Below are 20,079 nucleotides of genomic sequence, written 5' to 3'. Positions count from 1 at the left end.
TTTTTTTGTGAAGAATCAACAACAAGTGGGACACAATCATGAAGTGGAACGACATTTATTGGATATTTCAAACTTTTTTAACAAATCAAAAACTGAAAAATTGGGCGTGCAAAATTATTCAGCCCCCTTAAGTTAATACTTTGTAGCACCACCTTTTGCTGCGATTACAGCTGTAAGTCGCTTGGGGTATGTCTATCAGTTTTGCATATCGAGAGACTGAATTTTTTTCCCATTCCTCCTTGCAAAACAGCTCGAGCTCAGTGAGGTTGGATGGAGAGCATTTGTGAACAGCAGTTTTCAGTTCTTTCCACAGATTCTCGATTGGATTCAGATCTGGACTTTGACTTGGCCATTCTAACACCTGGATATGTTTATTTTTGAACCATTCCATTGTAGATTTTGCTTTATGTTTTGGATGATTGTCTTGTTGGAAGACAAATCTCCGTCCCAGTCTCAGGTCTTTTGCAGACTCCATCAGGTTTTCTTCCAGAATGGTCCTGTATTTGGCTCCATCCATCTTCCCATCAATTTTAACCATCTTCCCTGTCCCTGCTGAAGAAAAGCAGGCCCAAACCATGATGCTGCCACCACCATGTTTGACAGTGGGGATGGTGTGTTCAGGGTGATGAGCTGTGTTGCTTTTACGCCAAACATAACGTTTTGCATTGTTGCCAAAAAGTTCAATTTTGGTTTCATCTGACCAGAGCACCTTCTTCCACATGTTTGGTGTGTCTCCCAGGTGGCTTGTGGCAAACTTTAAACGACATGGATATCTTTAAGAAATGGCTTTCTTCTTGCCACTCTTCCATAAAGGCCAGATTTGTGCAATACATTCACATTTAAGTCATTTAGCAGACGCTCTTATCCAGAGCGACTTACAAATTGGTGCGTTCACCTTATGACATCCAGTGGAACAGCCACTTTACAATAGTGCATCTAAATCTTTTAAGGGGGTGAGAAGGATTACTTTATCCTATCCTAGGTATTCCTTGAAGAGGTGGGGTTTCAGGTGTCTCCGGAAGGTGGTGATTGACTCCGCTGTCCTGGCGTCGTGAGGGAGTTTGTTCCACCATTGGGGGGCCAGAGCAGCGAACAGTTTTGACTGGGCTGAGCGGGAACTGTACTTCCTCAGTGGTAGGGAGGCGAGCAGGCCAGAGGTGGATGAACGCAGTGCCCTTGTTTGGGTGTAGGGCCTGATCAGAGCCTGGAGGTACTGAGGTGCCGTTCCCCTCACAGCTCCGTAGGCAAGCACGATGGTCTTGTAGCGACTGATATACGACTGATTGTTGTCCTATGGACAGAGTCTCCCACCTCAGCTGTAGATCTCTGCAGTTCATCCAGAGTGATCATGGGCCTCTTGGCTGCATCTCTGATCAGTCTTCTCCTTGTATGAGCTGAAAGTTTAGAGGGACGGCCAGGTCTTGGTAGATTTGCAGTGGTCTGATACTCCTTCCATTTCAATATTATCGCTTGCACAGTGCTCCTTGGGATGTTTAAAGCTTGGGAAATCTTTTTGTATCCAAATCCGGCTTTAAACTTCTTCACAACAGTATCTCGGACCTGCCTGGTGTGTTCCTTGTTCTTCATGATGCTCTCTGCGCTTTTAACGGACCTCTGAGACTATCACAGTGCAGGTGCATTTATACGGAGACTTGATTACACACAGGTGGATTGTATTTATCATCATTAGTCATTTAGGTCAACATTGGATCATTCAGAGATCCTCACTGAACTTCTGGAGAGAGTTTGCTGCACTGAAAGTAAAGGGGCTGAATAATTCTGCACGCCCAATTTTTAAGTTTTTGATTTGTTAAAAAAGTTTGAAATATCCAATAAATGTCGCTCCACTTCATGATTGTGTCCCACTTGTTGTTGATTCTTCACAAAAGAATACAGTTTTATATCTATGTTTGAAGCCTGAAATGTGGCAAAAGGTCGCAAAGTTCAAGGGGGCCGAATACTTTCGCAAGGCACTGTATGTACTGGTGACACTGGAGAAGGGGGTCAGGGCATCCCTATTGTTGATTATTTTGCGGTGGGAACCACGCCTGGTTTGTTGCAGGAGGTTATTGGGGCCATCCATATTGTCGACCATTCAGAGTCTGTGGAAGAAACAGGTTGAGGCTGTCCAGTGTAGGCTGGTCTTCCACCTCTACCACCTTGCAAGTTCTCTCTGCCAGCATTCCCTCTCCATTGACCTCTTCCGCTCTGCTGCCAAGGTTGCTGCTGTGGTTGTTGTGGGCACATGTTTCTCATATGACCTGTCATTCCAATTCCAGCAGTTGTCTAAGTGGTGGTAGGTATCGTTGTGGGTTCCCATATGGCTGAGGAGGGAACTGAGCTGTAGGTGGTTGAGGTTGTTGTGTTGGTGGTTGTTGTTGCTTGATGGCTGAAGTTACAGCCACCGTCAGGGTGTTGGTCTTTCCTTTGTCCAGCTGGGCCTTCTTGAGCTGTGTGTCAAGTCCAGCCTTTCTTGCTCTTTCCTCAGTCTTCCTTTATGTTACTTCCACTCATCGTTTTGTCTGTCTTCATCATCGCAATGTCGTCTGATTTTCTCAACAGCTTTATCCATTTCTCTCTGCACCTTCTTTTCTTGAGCTGCCATGAGGTCCTTTGCTGTGGTAACTCTAGGGTAGAGAGGCGTTGAGTGTGCCCAGGCATCATTCCATATATTCCCTTAGTTCTTTATACATTCTACCTGGTGGTGGGGGAGAGTTGTCACCTTGGTCTGGCAGGGGAATAGGTTCCCGTGTCTCCGTATTCAGAAAAGTCAAGTCTCCAGTAAAGACAACCTTCCTGGTACCATCCGAATCCCCTCCTTGGCTCAGGGCTCTTCCTCCCTCTGGTCCTGGAGACCAAGCACCTGGAGCTACTAGTTTGTTTGGGAGTAGTGGATACATTCTTTTAAACCTATCTCCGCAGCAGGGAGGGGGCAGTGGAACATATGGTAGGGGCGCTACACTCCAGAGGAAGCTTCTCTTTCTTAAGAGAGCCAGAGTCTTTAATCTTTGTCAATTCCTTTTTCAAACGGGTAGCTTTCTGTTGAGTCCAGAATAGATTACCCTCAGTTTTTAACATTGCCAAAGCAGTCACGGTAAACAGGGTGGACTTATTTTCCTGTCTTCTTTTCACAATGTCCTGCACATGTTGATATTTGGTCTTGTTAAATGATCCATCCGTAGGCCATCTATATTCAAAAGCCTCTTTGGTCCACTCATGCCATTTCTTGAAAACCTAGGTTGTCTTTTTCCACAGTGGGGTATTTCCCAATTTAAAACTGTTGAGACAACTCTGAGCTCCCGTCAGCCATATCTCAAAAATGTTTTCCATTTCTTTTTAAATTAGGCTCTGCGTGTAATGTAAAGATAAATGAACTGCAAAATATCCCTATATGTGCGTATAATCTACCCCTTACGTTGTGTAAGTGTATTGAGAACATGGTGATAAGTAAATGATCATTGAATACCATGTAATGTATGGGTGGTGTAATATAAACATCCTCTATGGAGCAACCACGGAACAGTAAAAGGTTCAAGATGATTTATAACTGATATAAGTTTTGGTATAACCCCCACTACGATTCTGGTATCCCTGTGATAATGTTCTCCTTCCAAAGGAGAAACTACTACTTCGAAACTAGTTCCTTCTAAAAATAACATGGGTCAGTAACACGCGGGGGTAGGTGTATTTCCTAATACAACAGGGTGTATGCATTAAGGTTTATACCCCCACAGGCAACTCTTCGAGCGTCTGATCCAAATGTCCACTCAGTTAACTCAAATACACGGGCATTATATTGTTTATAACTAACTCCTGATTACATGTCCCACCATCCAGTAATAACACACAGAAAATATCATAAACAGAACAATTACAATCTAAATTATTAGAAGATATTTGAACAACTCTCAATTCTATCAAATATCGGTGTTTTATACTTGGAATTTATGCCCTATCACCAAGTCTCATCACAATAATCTCAACAATCAGTGTTTTATACTTGGAATTTGTGCCCTAAGTCCTATCACCAAATCACATCTTCTTTGTCAAAGTCATTAACTTGTTATTTAACCTAGGAATTTATAACCTATTTCCACCTAGGCGGTCTGTGCTTCCTCCGAAGAATTTCCCAACAATAGGTTCACACTTTCAATTATTTCATCATTACACAGAAATGTAGATTTGTATAAATTTAACAGCGAGGTGCCACTTACTTGCCAGAATGACTCATTAACCACAACATGCTATAGCAAACTTACAGACTTTAGACATAACATGCGTCTGCTTACCTTATAATTTTGTAGCTCTTGCACGTGGATCAATGGTCAGTCTAGCGAAGTGATCACTCGATCCTGGAAAGCTCACCAAAGTGTTGGTCAATTTCTTCAACAGATGATTAGGTCTATATAATTTACAAACGTATATATATATATATATATTTGTAGTAGAAAGTAAACACTGACTCTTTGTTTAATAAGTATTAAGATATCCTTTAGTAATACAATTATAGGCAGAAGTTGGTACAGAGTACAATATATGATTCTCTCCCCAGGTTCTGCAAAGTGTCTAAGACATCCTGTACTCATATAGCCTCCCCAGTCCCCCTCCCCAGTCCCTGGCAACAACATTTTAATAAATCTAACCTCTCCCTGACAGCGGCAACCATCTTGTCAGCAATTAAAAGCTCAGAAGTGGGTTTGACCGAAACATGACTTCTCATCACAAGTATAGGGTCATAACAAGGTGAACGAGTCTAAGCATCTTCTGACAGGAGGCTGTTTTCATCAGGCCTGCGGCAGCCTTGTGTTCTCAGGGAAACTGTTGTGTTCGCAGAAACTCAGATAGCCACGGTTTCCGCCTTCTGATAGTGTCTGAAGGGGACAACACTCAAAACAGATGTTACCACACACCCAGAGGTCTCCTTACAGTTTATCATAACACAATTTATTAACCCTTTAAAAGGTATGAGGCCTTGGTTTAACACCTTCAGAGGATATGTCTGGATGTCATGCTCAATATTTTTATGCTGTACGTTGTTTTAAAAAATATATACAACTTTCATAACAAACCAAAAAACTAGCATTAGTTCAATCGTCTTGGGGTAACAGTTGGAATAATGGGGCAATTCGTAGTACAGTGCATTTCTCATCCCTGGATTGATGTGCTTTTTCTAAACTATATCTCACGCTGGCTCCACAGTGTCTTAATCTATACAGGAAGCCTGTCTGACCCTAGTGCAGCTGTAAGCAAGTGGGTCGGATCTGTTGGCTAACAATAGGGCTACATAGTATATTTTCTCAACAAATACAATGCATATGCTCTTGACTGAGGTCCGTATCAGGATCTTGATATGCGTTTTGATATACATTGTCTGATTATTTGAGTTTTGAGGACATGCTCAATACTTTGTTATATATTAAATCCATATAATTTATAAAGGTGCAAACCGCAAGCTACAAGCACTGTAACTGGTAGCCTAGCAACAAGAACCACTTTTTTTTCTGCTGCAGAATTCAAACCGTCATTTTTTTTATTTGGGCGCCACAAATGAGTGTAAATGCTGTGGTCGAACTGACAACTGGAAAAACAAAGTGAGAAACTATTCAGAAAAGACCTCAAAGCAGTTAAAGTGAGTAGGTAATTTGAGATGTTTTATTTATCTTATTAACTCAAATCAAGAACGTTAGCTAATTTGGCCAGTAGCCAGCAGGTCTGACTTAGCTAGCTAGGCTTGATAGGGTGACTTCAGGCTGTTGTGAGAGTCCAGCTTGCTTAGCGAGTACCACTTCCCCCTGATTCAGCTTATACAGAGACTCAAACTCAGGACCTCTGCTTCAAAAACACACGTGACCGTCCTCCTGTACCATACCATCACGCCATTAAAAAAGGCTTCTTCAATAGCGCAAGGGGTCACACTTCAGGCTGAGGAGTGAGTTTCACAGATCCCAATCTGCTACACTAATACAAGTCTGCAAAATCCAGCAAGGTTAATCATCAAAAGAGAGTGGTTTGGTGACCCAGACTTATGTGATGAGCAACTGAAGATTGGTTTCTTTCAAGTACTAATTATAAGGGTAACGTGACTGGGTTAAGACTTTGTTAACCAATGCCTAGGCTATGTTACTTTGATTGGTCTCTTCGAGGAAGAGGTCAAACGGGGGTGAAGTGTAACACAGGTGGTCCGGGGACCACATTTGCGTGATAACTAACATTTCAGAGACAAGTTACATTGTCTGGCGCGCAGGATTGGGTTATAAACCCATCAGTCAAACTAACATGTCTTCAGGTCTCAGGCAATACGTTTGCTCATCACATGCATCACCAAACCACCTCTGTTGCACTTCCATTGAGGTGCACAGATCCTTCTGCTTCTGTTTGCCACAGAAAGTGTTGTTGTGCAGTGGGCCTGAGTTCAAATGCAGTCAGCTATATTGGTGCTATGATGGAGTATGAGGTCAAAAGTATGTATAAGGTCAAAATGTAACCTTGCTGGAGACTTGTTAGCTTCCTGTAGTCATTCGGATGGGCTTCAGCTAAGTGGGCTAAAACAGTCTTCTGACATGCAGGAGACCCAGTTCGCACCCAGTAAGTCACAAGAGCAAGAAAAGGTATTGAACTATATTGTAATGCGGGCCAAAATGCTGTTTTTCCCCCTCTCCTTCTAATGTGTCCATAGAGGGGAACAGAAGGCACCACCATGTTCCAGAGAAACTTCGCTTTCAAGAATGGGGTCATAATAGCTTATAGCCCAAACAGTTCAAATGCTAGTGCCAAATTCGTATAAAGAACATACATTCAACATGCTACATTGGCTTCAGAAAACACCAGAAACCTGCTTAACATAGTGTTTGATTCTCTGTTCTCTTTTACCATTTCTTGCTGGCAAGGTACAGTACCAAGATGTTGTCTCTGGTTTTGAATCTGAAATTAAAGAACTGAATCTAGACGCATCTGAGAAGTGGAATATATTAAACTTTGGTAAACTTGAAATGATGGTTTTTAACTTGATACACAGACAATGAATGCAATAGTTACCATATTGAAACTGAATATATAAAGAACAGTAAAGGGGCCTCCTGATGTGGCGCAGCAGTCTAAGAGGCGTCACTACAGACCCGGGTTCGATCCCACGCTGGGTTGCAGCTAGCCGTGACTGGGAGACCGCACATGAGGCAGTGCACAATTGGCTCAGCGTCTTGTGGTTTAGGGGAAGGATTGGCCGGTCCTTGTCCCATCGCGCTCTAGAGCATCCTGTGGCGGGCCGGGCGCATGCACGCTGACTTCAGTCGCAAGCTGTACAGTGTTTCATCCGAAATATTGGTGCGGCTGACTTCCGGGTTAAGTAAGCAGTGTATCAAGAAGCAGTGCGGCTCGACCTTCGCTTCATTGCAGCGATGGGACTAGACTGTAACTACCACTTGGATATCCACGAAAAAGGGGAGGTTAGCATTTTTTTGGGGGGTAACTTTCTCACTCACTCAGGAATCAATGGCTATATAACCGGTTCAAAAAAAGAAAAATGTACATGAGTTTTCCCCCAAATTGAATTCAACTTCCCTGGTGCTGCAATGTCTCTCTCTTTTACTCACTCTCCTCGAGCAATGGCCCAACATGCACTGGCAGCCTTTAGCAAGTAGGCCAAAAATGTTGATAGACAATGTTGTGATTTTTGTTCATTAAAACATTGAGTTTAACATCATGCTTCTGATGCGTTTCTTCATCACCAACAGGAAAGAGACACGTTTAAGCTTAGTGGTTGTTTGTTAGCTTCCCTCTTGATTTATTTCCCTGGGTGCTCCAGTGTCTAAAGGTCATTTCAGTCATCCCAACCAACATCAGTTGCACATTTGGATGTGTTGGTTGATTATTGCATATAAACTTAATCACTTTATTTCCATAGTCCCAATGCATGTCTACAGAGTGTTACTAGAGTGTTGGTAATTGCACAATTGCAACATGCCCATCAGTTGATATATATTTGAATGTGAAGTAGATAGTTGAAGGTCTATACAGACTAACCTCAACTTGTGTTTCACTTGATTTAGATAGTCCCAAAGCGTATCTACAAATAGTTACTAGAATGCTGTTAAAGGGATAGTTCACCCAAATTACACACTTGATTTAGATAGTCCCAAAGCGTATCTACAAATAGTTACTAGAATGCTGTTAAAGGGATAGTTCACCCAAATTACACAATTCCGTTGGCTTCCTTACCCTGTAAACCAGTGGTATTAAAAAAAATTCAGCAGGGACCCCATTTTTTTTTCTACTAGAATTTCTGGGAACCCATTTCTTTCACCGGAAATTCACGTCAACAAATAACCTTCAGTTATTGCATTTTCATCTCTCTAGGAAAACCAGTATATGCATTTACTCAATAAAATTGTATTTACATTTTTTTATATTTTTTTATCAGTAACGTTTTTACACGGTGTATAAAACATTAAGAAAACTAATATTCAGTTGCATTCCCCCTTTTCCCGTCAGATCAGCCTCAGTTCATCAGGGTGTCAAGTTGGAGTCAACTCTACAAGGTGTCAAGCGTTCCACAGCTGGCTCATGTTGACTCCAATGCTTCCCACAGTTGTGTCAAATTGGCTGGATGTCCTTTTGTTGGTGGTCCATTCTAAATACACACGGGAAACTGTTGAGCGTAAAAAAACAAGCGTTGCAGTTCTTGACACAAACCAGTGTGCCTGGAACCTACTACCATACCCTGTTCAAAGGCACTTTTGTCTTGCCCATCCACCCTCTGAATGGCACACATACACACTCCATGTTTCAATTGTCGCAAGGCTTAAAAATCCTTCTTTAACCTGTTTTCTCCCATTCATCTACACTGATTGAAGTGACATCAATAAGGGATCATAGACTGACCAAGTGAATCCAAGTGAAATCTATGTTATGTAAAGTGCAGGTGTTCTTAATGTTTTGTACACTCAATGTATATTGTCCCATAGAATAAACTGTACTCTTAATTTTTGCAATTCCTAGTGGTGACCCCACTGCAAATCCGACTTTGAATACCTCTGCTGTAAGCAGTCTATGGACAAGGTATGACAGCAATCCGTGCCTCGGTTTAGTTTCTCTGACACTGTTTCCACATGCTAATGTTTTAGCATTTGTGGCTCAAATCACATTCAAGTCATTGGAACGATATTGGATTTCACGCATCATGTCCAAATCATACGAAAGTATCTAAAATCGATTGTGAAGCTCAACAACGTCACTGAGATAATTTGAACATGATGCGTGAAAAATACTAGTATCGGTGCCATGCCTTGAATGGTATTTGTGCTATAAAGGCTAAAGCATTAGCATGTGGAAACAGTGCCGCTAAGGAAACTAAACCAAAGCACGGATTGCTGTCCATATACGGCTTACAATGAAAGGAAATCAATATGTAACTGATATGCAGTTGAAATGCTGCTGATAGTCTACAGATGGTTTGTTGAGCATCTATAGATGGAATATCCAAATAAAGTGTTACCGAATAGATCAACTAAGTGGAAGTGGGAGGAGAATAATAGGTTTGGGAAACACTGCTCCCTTTGATGTTTGCAGATCTGTAAGAAGTAAACAATATGGTAGAAGTCCTACCACTACACGGTCTGCTTATACTTATCCAGACAACTCAGATCTGCAAGCATAGAAGGGTTATAGGGTCAGGGGGATGGATAGAATTAGAATAGGTTGTCTTTTGTATGCATTACATGTTCTCCTAGAAAGTGTTTCCCAAGTTGTTAATTCAGCAGTAACACAACTACATTTATGACTACACAGAAATGACCTTCTGTTTGTGTGTCTCCTCAGTTCTATCCTCAGCCCTTGACCTGGTGGACCTGAGCGAGCCCAGTGAACGCAGTAGCAGGAAGGTCAGCGTCAGGGAGCGTCCGAGCCCCTTGGGGCCCCGTAAGGGAAATTCTAAAAACAGCCCACGGAGAGGGAATAGACGAGATGAGACAGAGCTCATCCAGGTGGAGGTGGAGCGCGCATCGAGCGCTCGCACCCCACGAGCCCCCGAGAGGGTCTCCCTAGAGTCAGGTATTGACTGCACGATGTGTGTGTTTGGATTGAGGGGGGGTGGGTGAATGTTTTGTGCATGGGGGTTGTGTGTTTGAGTGTTACAACATGCAGTTGTCTTCATACTGTGTACCTACAGCAATATCATTAGACATTCATATTGGGAGGACACTTAGAGTGCCTTCAGAAAGTATTCACACCCCTTGAATTTTTCAACATTTTGTTGATTTTGTTGTTACAAAGTGGGATTAAAATGGATTTCATTTTCATTTTTCGTCAATGATCTACAGTGAGGGAAAAAAGTATTTGATCCCCTGCTGATTTTGTACGTTTGCCCACTGACAAAGAAATGATCCGTCTATCATTTTAATGGTTTATTTGAACAGTGAGAGACAGAATAACAACAACAAAAATCCAGAAAAACGCATGTCAAAAATGTTATAAATTGATTTGCATTTTAAATGAGGGAAATAAGTATTTGACCCCTCTGCAAAACATGACTTAGTACTTGGTGGCAAAACCCTTGTTGGCAATCAGAGGTCAGACATTTCTTGTAGTTGGCCACCAGGTTTGCAAACATCTCAGGAGAGATTTTGTCCCATTCCTCTTTGCAGATCTTCTCCAAGTCATTAAGGTTTTGAGGCTGATGTTTGGCAACTCGAACCTTCAGCTTCCTCCACAGATGATTTTCTATGGGATTAAGGTCTGGAGACTGGCTAGGCCACTCCAGGACCTTAATGTGCTTCTTCTTGAGCCACTCCTTTGTTGCCTTGGCCGTGTGTTTTGGGTCATTGTCATGCTGGAATACCCATCCACGACCCATTTTCAATGCCCTGGCTGAGGGAAGGAGGTTCTCACCCAAGATTTAACGGTACATGGCCCCGTCCATCGTCCCCTTGATGCGGTGAAGTTGTCCTGTCCCCTTAGCAGAAAAAGGCGTTCTTGTGAACGTAGCGTAGGTATGTACGGCAGGAACAAATCGGTGAGATAGGTACAGTAGGAGTAAGTCCATGTAATGCTTTGTAGGTTAGCATTAAAACCTTGAAATCAGCCCTAGCTTTAAGAGGAAGCCAGGCTAGCACTGGAGTAATATGATCAAATGTATTGGTTCTAGTCAAAATTCTAGTAGCTGTATTTAACACTAGCTGAAGTTTATGTAGTGCCTTATCCGGGTAGCCAGAGAGTAGAGCATTGCAGTAGTCTAATCTTAAAGTGACAAATCATTGATGAGCTTTTCTGTACCATTTTTTGACAAAATATTTCAGGTTTGTGCAATATTACGAAGATGGAAAAAGCCTGCTCTTGAAATATTTTTGATATGTTTATTTTTTTTTACCATAAAAAACTCCCTAGTCTTTGTTGATGACAAGCATACCCATAACATGATTCAGCCACCACCATGCTTGAAAATATGAGTGGTACTCAGTGATGTGTTGTGTTGGATTTTCCCCAAACATAACACTTTGTATACAGAACATAAAGTGAATTTCTTTCCAAATTTTTTGCAGTTTTACTTTAGTGCCTTATTGCAAACAGGATGCATGTTTTGGAAAATTTTATTATGTACAGGCTTCTTTCTTTTCACTCTGTGGAGTAACAACAGTGTTGTTGTCCGGATCCGGGATCATGACTACAGCCTCACATCCATTACCATAACTCAACGTTAACTATTCATGAAAATTGCAAATGAAATGAAATCAATATGCTAGCTCTCATGCTTAGCCTTTTGTTAACAACACTGTCATCTCAGATTTTCAAAAATATGCTTCTCTACCATAGCAAAACTAGCATTTAGCGTTAGCATTTAGCATTAGCATTTAGCGTTAGCCTCACCAGGCAACATTTTCACAAAAACCAGAAAAAACATTCAATAAATCATTTACCTTTGAATAACTTCGGATGTTTTCAATGAGGAGACTCTCAGTTAGATAGCAAATGTTCAGTTTTCCTGAAAGATTATTTATGCAGGAGAAATCAGTCCGTTTTCTGCGTCATGTTTGGCTACCAAAAAAAACAGAAAATTCAGTTATAAAAACACAGAACTTTTTCCAAAATAACTCCATAATATCGAATGAAACATGGCAAACGTTGTTTAGAATCAATCCTCAAGGTGTTTTTCTACATATCTTTTATACATATCCGCTCAGCCCAGTCAAAACTGTTCGCTGCTCTGGCCCCCCAATGGTGGAACAAACTCCCTCACGACGCCAGGACAGCGGAGTCAATCACCACCTTCCGGAGACACCTGAAACCCCACCTCTTTAAGGAATACCTAGGATAGGATAAAGTAATCCCTCTCACCCCCCCTCCCCCTGAAAAGATTTAGATGCACTACTGTTCCACTGGAGGTCATAAGGTGAATGCACCAATTTGTAAGTCGCTCTGGATAAGAGCGTCTGCTAAATGACTTAAATGTAAATGTAATATCTCTTCAATGATGTATCGTTCCTGGAAGTGTGCTTCTCCGTCTGTATCGCATGGTAAAATGATTGCCACTGAGAATTACGCACCAACTTAGACAAAGGACACCGGACGAGCCCCTGGCAAATGTAGTCTCTTATGGCCAATCTTCCAATGATATGCCTACAAATACGTCACAATGCTGCAGACATCTTGGACGAACGGCAGAGAGCATAAGCTCATTCACAGCACATTCACAGCCATATAAGGAGACGATAGTAAAACAGAGCTTCAAAAATTCAGCTCATTTCCTGTTTGAGGTTACATCTTGGTTTCGCCTGTAGCATCATTTCTGGGGCACTCACAGATAATATCTTTGCAGTTTTGAAAACGTCAGTGTTTCCAAAGCTGCCAATTATATGCATAGTCGAGCATCTTTTCATGACAAAATATTGCGCTTAAAACGGGCACGTTTTTTTATCCAATAATGACATAGCGCCCCCATAGGTTGAAGAGGTTAAGTGGGATAACTTGCACAATTGGTGGCTGACTAAATACTTTTTTGCCCCACTGTATGTGATTTACTTGGAATATGCTCTAGTATGGTTTGTGTGAAAATTTGCATCACTGTTATGTTCCTATTGTTGGATAGCACTATGCTAACAGTACTTTGTGGATAGCATTATGCAAACAGTTCTATGTTCTTGTCCATGTTGTTGGATAGCATTATGCTAACAGTTCTATGTTTCTGTCTATATCTTGTGGATAGCATTATGCTCACAGTTCTATGTTTCTGTGTATATCTTGTGGATAGCATTATGCTAACAGTTCTATGTTTCTGTCTATATCTTGTGGATAGCATTATGCTAACAGTTCTATGTTCTTGTCCATGTTGTTGGATAGCATTATGCTAACAGTTCTATGTTTCTGTCTATATCTTGTGGATAGCATTTTGCTAACAGTTCTATGTTCTTGTCCATGTTGTTGGATAGCATTATGCTAACTGTTCTATGTTTCTGTTTATATCTTGTGGATAGCATTATGCTAACAGTTCTATGTTTCTGTCTATATCTTGTGGATAGCATTTTGCTAACAGTTCTATGTTCTTGTCCATGTTGTTGGATAGCATTATGCTAACAGTTCTATGTTTCTGTGTATATCTTGTGGATAGCATTATGCTAACAGTTCTATGTTTCTGTCTATATCTTGTGGATAGCATTTTGCTAACAGTTCTATGTTCTTGTCCATGTTGTTGGATAGCATTATGCTAACAGTTCTATGTTTCTGTCTATATCTTGTGGATAGCATTTTGCTAACAGTTCTATGTTCTTGTCCATGTTGTTGGATAACATTTTGCTAACAGTTCTGCACCCTTTATTCCTTCTGCTCAGTCAGTTCCTCTTCTCCTTTGGAGAAATGGGAGGAAGTGAATCTTCACCCTGAAGGTGCCCTGAATGACAGCAGGAAGAGACGATACGAAAATAAGTGCACCTCACACCATTCCTCCAGTGAATTAATATGGTAAAGACATTTTTATAAGCCTGTAAAAGGCTTTATTTATTTATTATTTAACCTTTTATTTAGCTAGGCAAGTCAGTTAAGAACAAATTCTTATTTACATTGACGGCCTACCATGGCTATACTTTCCATCTTGTCCACTTTAAACGTCAAGCCTTAACGTGTTAGAAATAGAGTTCAATCAATTATGTGTTATAAGTTACAGGAAACAAAACATAAAAAATGAAATATTACTAGAAATATGAATAGTGGTTGTGAACAGATTTTTTAAATTGTGTTGTACAACTGTAGTGTTAGAGTATATTGTAGAAGTATACCTTTCCCTTCGATACCAGAAATGTTTACCCTTCTTTCTCCCCAGGTCAGCAGAGTTTAAAACAAATCCATCTGTGAAAAACTCATTTGAAGTCAATAGCATTGATGACGAGGACCACATATCAGCACTAAAGGTCTACAGAACCTCCATTAACATGTATACTAATAGAAAATTATGTGATGGTATGGTATCTTCCTTGAAAATAACCATATACAGGTCAAGTTTCACCACAAAGTTTGAGGATGTATCGAAAGCAATTTTAAATGATATATTGGTGTCTCCATTGCCTTCTGGGATTATAAGTGTGACCCCTCACACAGTTAAAGGTGAGGGTGTTTTTGCTGATCTTGCATTTCTGTGTGTGTGTGCGTGTGTGTGTGTGTGTGTACGTACACATTTCTGTGTCCTACAGGACCCAGTACCCCGACAAGTGCGGCCCAGTCTCCGTCACCTCTTGGGCAGACATCATTCCCAGGAGGAGGAGTTTGTAAGGGCAAAGGCTGCTGTAGAGGTGAGAGATTAATACACACACACATAATCTAAGATATTTGTTTGCTGGAAGTAGTAGTTTGGTAATGGCTAAAACTTTAAAAACATCCTACACATCTGTTATCTACAAGTTTCCACGGGATACAACAGGTGTAAAACGGTACAGTGAAATACTTACCTTGAGAGCTCTTTCCCAACAGTAATAATATACGGTAGATAATAATAGGAAATAGAATAAAAAATGAAAGCAAAAACAAAAGCCACACAATAACTACAATGAGAGTTAAAGAAACACGAGAATGCAAGTTTGTATACAGTCCAGGTCAGTGCCAGTATCTTATTCAATGTGCATGGCTACTGGAGTGGTTGAGGTGGGTTTATACATAAAACGTGACTGGTAGTAGGATATACATGTAAACATGGCTGAAAAGGGACTGATAGCAGGAATATATAAATACATATGGGAATATGTGACCGACCGCCTCGATTCGTTCTTATGGTTGCTCGACTAAAGGTTTTGAGATTATGCTGCGGGATTTAGAGGTCATTTGTGGTTTGGTACGGTACCATGCATCACTGCTTCATTTCTGAAGCCCAGCGCAAGGGGGAGTTAGAACACTTATTATGATTTTGGCTCCCAAGGTGTTACTGTGTCTCTGACAATGAATGGGTGACATAAACCAAATAGAAACTGATAATTGTGCACGACTCTTCAAAATGTAATTTCAATTAACTGAATGATGAGGATGAAGGTGATTGAATTGAGAACAATAGTGTAACACCATACCCGCTTGCGCCATCGTGTGCAAATGTATTTTGTCCCCCCACATCAAATGTGATCACGAAACGCAGGTTGAAATATCAAAACAAACTCTGAACCAATTATATTAATTTGGGGACAGGTCAGGAAAGCATTAAACATTTATGGCAATTTAGTTAGCTAGCTTGCTGTATCGTATTTTGAGTAGAGCAGACATTTCCATATATTTTTGTTAGCTGCATGTCTGACAACTCCACCAGTCCTATTTATGAAAATAATTTACAAAGATTATGTCATTATATTTGGTGTAATATGTTATTTTCTGGTGGAATAAACTGAAATTGCAACCAACTTTCAAAGACTTAGCGATATTTTGGAAATTATTTCATTTTCAAATTTTCAAAGTGAGAGGTTGAAATCTGAATAAAGGAGAAAATGACATTCTTGAACGTGGGACATTCTTACTAATCTGCTATAGAACCAGTTCGGATTTAAGTAAACTCAGCAAAAAAATAAACGTCCTCTCACTGTCAACTGTGTTTAGTTTCAGAAAACGTAACGTGTAAATATTTGTATGAACATAAGATTCAACAACTGAGACATAAACTGAACAAGTTCCACAGATATGTGACTAACAGAAATGGAATAATGTGTCCCTGAACAAAGGGGGGGGGTGTCAAAATCAAAAGTAACAGTCAGTATCTGGTGTGACCACCAGCTGCATTAAGTACTGCAGTGCACCTCATCCTCATGGACTGCACCAGATTTGCCAGTTCTTGCTGTGAGATGTTACCAGACACTTCCACCAAGGCACCTGCACGCTCCCGGACATTTGGGGGGAATGGCCCTAGCCCTCACCCTCCGATCCAACAAGTCCCAGACTTGCTCAATGAGATTGAGATATGGGTTCTTCGCTGGCCATGGCGGAACACTGACATTCCTGTCTTGCAGGAAATCACGCACAGAACGAGCAGTATGGCTAGTGGCATTGTCATAATCAAGGGTCATGTCAGGATGAGCCTGCAGGAAGGGTATCACATGAGGGAGGAGGATGTCTTCCCTGTAATGCACAGCGTTGAGAATGCCTGCAATGCCCGCAAGCTCAGTCCGATGATGCTGTGACACACCGCCCCAGACCATGACTGACTCGCCACCTCGAAATCGATCCTGCTCCAAAGTACAGGCCTCGGTGTCACGCTCATTCCTTTGACGATAAACGCGAATCCTGGTGAGACAAAACCGTGACTCGTCAGTGATGAGCCAATCCTATCTGGTCCCGCAACGGTGGGTTTGTGTCCATAGGCAACGTTGTTGCCGGCGATGTCTGGGGAGGACCTGCCTTACAACAGGCCTACAAGCCCTCAGTCCAGCCTCTCTCAGCCTATTGCGGACAGTGTGAGCACTGATGGAGGGATTGTGCGTTCCTGGTGTAACTTGGGCAGGTGTTGTTACACGTGGTCTGCCACTGCAAGGACGATCAACTGTCCGTCCTGTCTCCCTGTAACGCTGTCTTAGGCGTCTCTCATTACGGACATTGCAATTTATTGCCCTGGCCACATCTGCAGTCATCATGCCTCCTTGCAGCATGTCTAAGGCACGTTCACGCAGATGAGCAGGGACACTGGGCATCTTTCTTTTGGTGTTTTTCAGAGTCAGTAGAAAGGCCTCTAATGTCCTAAGTTTTCATAACTGTGACCTTAATTGCCTACCGTCTGTAAGCTGTTAGTGTCTTAACGACCGTTCCACAGGCGCTTGTGTCACATCTGCTCCTGCAACGCCCTCTAATGCTCATCCTGTGTCTCCTTGACCTGCCACCACTCCCCCAGTACTCCCTCCCTCTCTCTGTGTGTGATTGTGTCGGCGGAAACAGGTGTGCTGGAGTCAGAGCAGATCCACACTAGCTGCAACCTGTTCCATAATCAAGACCTTTGCAAATACTCAGTCCTGCCACTTCCACACTGCCAGATCGTAATCTATGCTCAGTCAGTCTACGTTCCTAGCCGGTTGTTACTATTCAGACCCTGTTATCCGTTTGTGCCTGTTTCCCCTTGCCTGACGCGGTTTTCCTCTTCGCTACAGTTCTGCCCGCTCTGACTCTGGTCCCTGTCTCCAGTCCACGTCTCGTCATCCTGCTACTCTGTCCTGGATTCCCCACTCTGCTACTCCCTTGGATTCCCCTCCGGACCTACTTACCCTGTTTCAACCCCTCTCGCTCCAGCCTCAGCCTCCGCACCTGGTTTCCAGAAACCCGGCCGAGCTTCCCTTGACCTGCACTCCATCTCCCCCTGTGTCTCAAAAAATACCTTGGTTACTTCATACAAGTCTCCTCGTCTGAGTCTGCTCTTGGGTTCCCCTGTTCCACTCCGCGTAACAGCATGTTCATTAATTGTTTATTGTTCATTGAACAAGCATGGAAAACAGTCTTTAAACCCTTTACAATGAAGATCTATGAAGTCATTTGGATTTTTACAAATTATCTTTGAAAGACAGCGTCCTGAAGAAGGGTTTTATAGAAATGACCATAGCTCAAAATATGCATGACACAGTATACTTTAAATGCATGCAAAGTTGTTTGTATTATATTTGGGTCATTCAATAAATATTAAAGATATATTTAAAGATCTTGTTAGGTATGTATGCATTGATACTTGTTTGTGTGTGAATGTCCAACCCAGGTTCAAATAGTCATTCAAATCAAATGCAATGATTTTGAATATGGTTTGAACCTAAGTCTGGTGAATGGTGATTCAAATTGTATTAGTCACATACACATGGTTAGCAGATGTTAATGCGAGTGTAGCGAAATGCTTGTGCTTCTAGTTCCGACAATGCAGTAATAACCAACGAGTAATCTAGCTAACAATTCCAAAACGACTACCTTATACACATAAGTGTAAAGGGATAAAGAACATGTACATAAAGATATATGAATGAGTGATGGTACAGAGCGTCATAGGCAAGATGCAGTAGATGGTATCGAGTACAGTATATACGTATACATATGAGATAAATAATGTAGGGTATGTAAACATTATATTAAGTAGCATTGTTTAAAGTGGCTAGTGATATATTTTACATCAATTCCCATTATTAAAGTGGCTGGAATTGAGTCAGTGTGTTGGCAGCAGCCACTCAATGTTAGTGGTGGCTGTTTAACAGTCTGATGGCCTTGAGATAGAAGCTGTTTTTCAGTCTCTCGGTCCCACCTGTACTGACCTCGCCTTCTGCACGATAGCGGGGTGAACAGGCAGTGGCTCGGGTGGTTGTTGTCCTTGATGATCTTTATGGCCTTCCTGTGACATCGGGTGGTGTAGGTGTCCTGGAGGGCAGGTAGTTTGCCCCCGGTGATGCGTTGTGCAGACCTCACTACCCTCTGGAGAGCCTCCTGGTTGTGGGCGGAGCAGTTGCTGTACCAGGCGGTGATACGGCCCGACAGGATGCTCTCGATTGTGCATCTGTAGAAGTTTGTGAGTGCTTTTGGTGACCAGCCGAATTTCTTCAGCCTCCTGAGATTGAAGAGGCGCTGCTGCGCCTTCTTCACGATGCTGTCTGTGTGGGTGGACCAATTCAGTTTGTCTGTGATGTGTACGCCGAGGAACTTAAAACTTACTACCCTCTCCACTACTGTTCCATCGATGTGGATAGGGGGGTGTTCCCTCTGCTGTTTCCTGAAGTCCACAATCATCTCCTTAGTTTTGTTGACGTTGAGTGGAGAGTGAGGTTATTTTCCTGACACCACACTCCGAGGGCCCTCACCTCCTCCCTGTAGGCCGTCTCGTCGTTGTTGGTAATCAAGCCTGCCACTGTTGTGTCGTCCGCAAACTTGATGATTGAGTTGGAGGCGTGCGTGGCCACGCAGTCGTGGGTGAACAGGGAGTACAGGAGGGCGCTCAGAACGCACCCTTGTGGGGCCCCAGTGTTGAGGATCAGCGGGGTGGAGATGTTGTTACCTACCCTCACCACCTGGGGGCGGCCCGTCAGGAAGTCCAGTACCCAGTTGCACACGGCGGGGTCGAGACCCAGGGTCTCGTGCTTGATGACGAGTTTGGAGGGTACTATGGTGTTAAATGCTGAGCTGTAGTCGATGAAAAGCATTCTCACATAAGTATTCCTCTTGTCCAGATGGGTTAGGGCAGTGTGCAGTGTGGTTGAGATTGCATCGTCTGTGGACCTACTTGGGCGGTAAGCAAATTGGAGTGGGTCTAGGGTGGAGGTGATATAGTCCTTGACTAGTCTCTCAAAGCACTTCATGATGACGGAAGTGAGTGCTACGGGGCGGTAGTCGTTTAGCTCAGTTACCTTAGCTTTCTTGGGAACAGGAACAATGGTGGCCCTCTTGAAGCATGTGGGAACAGCAGACTGGGATAGGGATTGATTGAATATGTCCGTAAACACACCAGCCAGCTGGTCTGCGCATGCTCTGAGGGTGAGGCTGGGGATGCCGTCTGGGCCTGCAGCCTTGCGAGGGTTAACACGTTTAAATGTTTTACTCACCTCGGCTGCAGTGAAGGAGGGTCTGCATGTTTTGGTTGCGGGCCATGTCAGTGGCACTGTATTGTCCTCAAAGCGGGCA

General features: G+C 42.5%; 1 protein-coding gene across 2 annotated transcripts in view; it reads left to right on the top strand.

Moving 5' to 3' along the window:
- pex5lb (peroxisomal biogenesis factor 5-like b) overlaps positions 1-20,079 on the top strand; it is a 163,547-nt gene that overhangs the window by 98,290 nt on the left and 45,178 nt on the right. For both annotated transcript variants that reach the window (XM_029642036.2, XM_029642037.2), the window contains exons 3-6: positions 9,814-10,044; positions 13,815-13,944; positions 14,303-14,390; positions 14,670-14,768. In XM_029642036.2, coding sequence (XP_029497896.2) covers positions 9,814-10,044; positions 13,815-13,944; positions 14,303-14,390; positions 14,670-14,768 — 548 coding nt within the window. The remainder of the gene's footprint in view (positions 1-9,813; positions 10,045-13,814; positions 13,945-14,302; positions 14,391-14,669; positions 14,769-20,079) is intronic.

Source organism: Oncorhynchus nerka, linkage group LG9b, assembly GCF_034236695.1.
Source record: "Oncorhynchus nerka isolate Pitt River linkage group LG9b, Oner_Uvic_2.0, whole genome shotgun sequence".
In the NCBI taxonomy this organism is placed as follows: Eukaryota; Metazoa; Chordata; class Actinopteri; order Salmoniformes; family Salmonidae; genus Oncorhynchus; species Oncorhynchus nerka.
The sequence above is the reverse complement of the archived record's forward strand: the minus strand, read 5'-3'. Positions and strand labels throughout refer to the sequence as shown.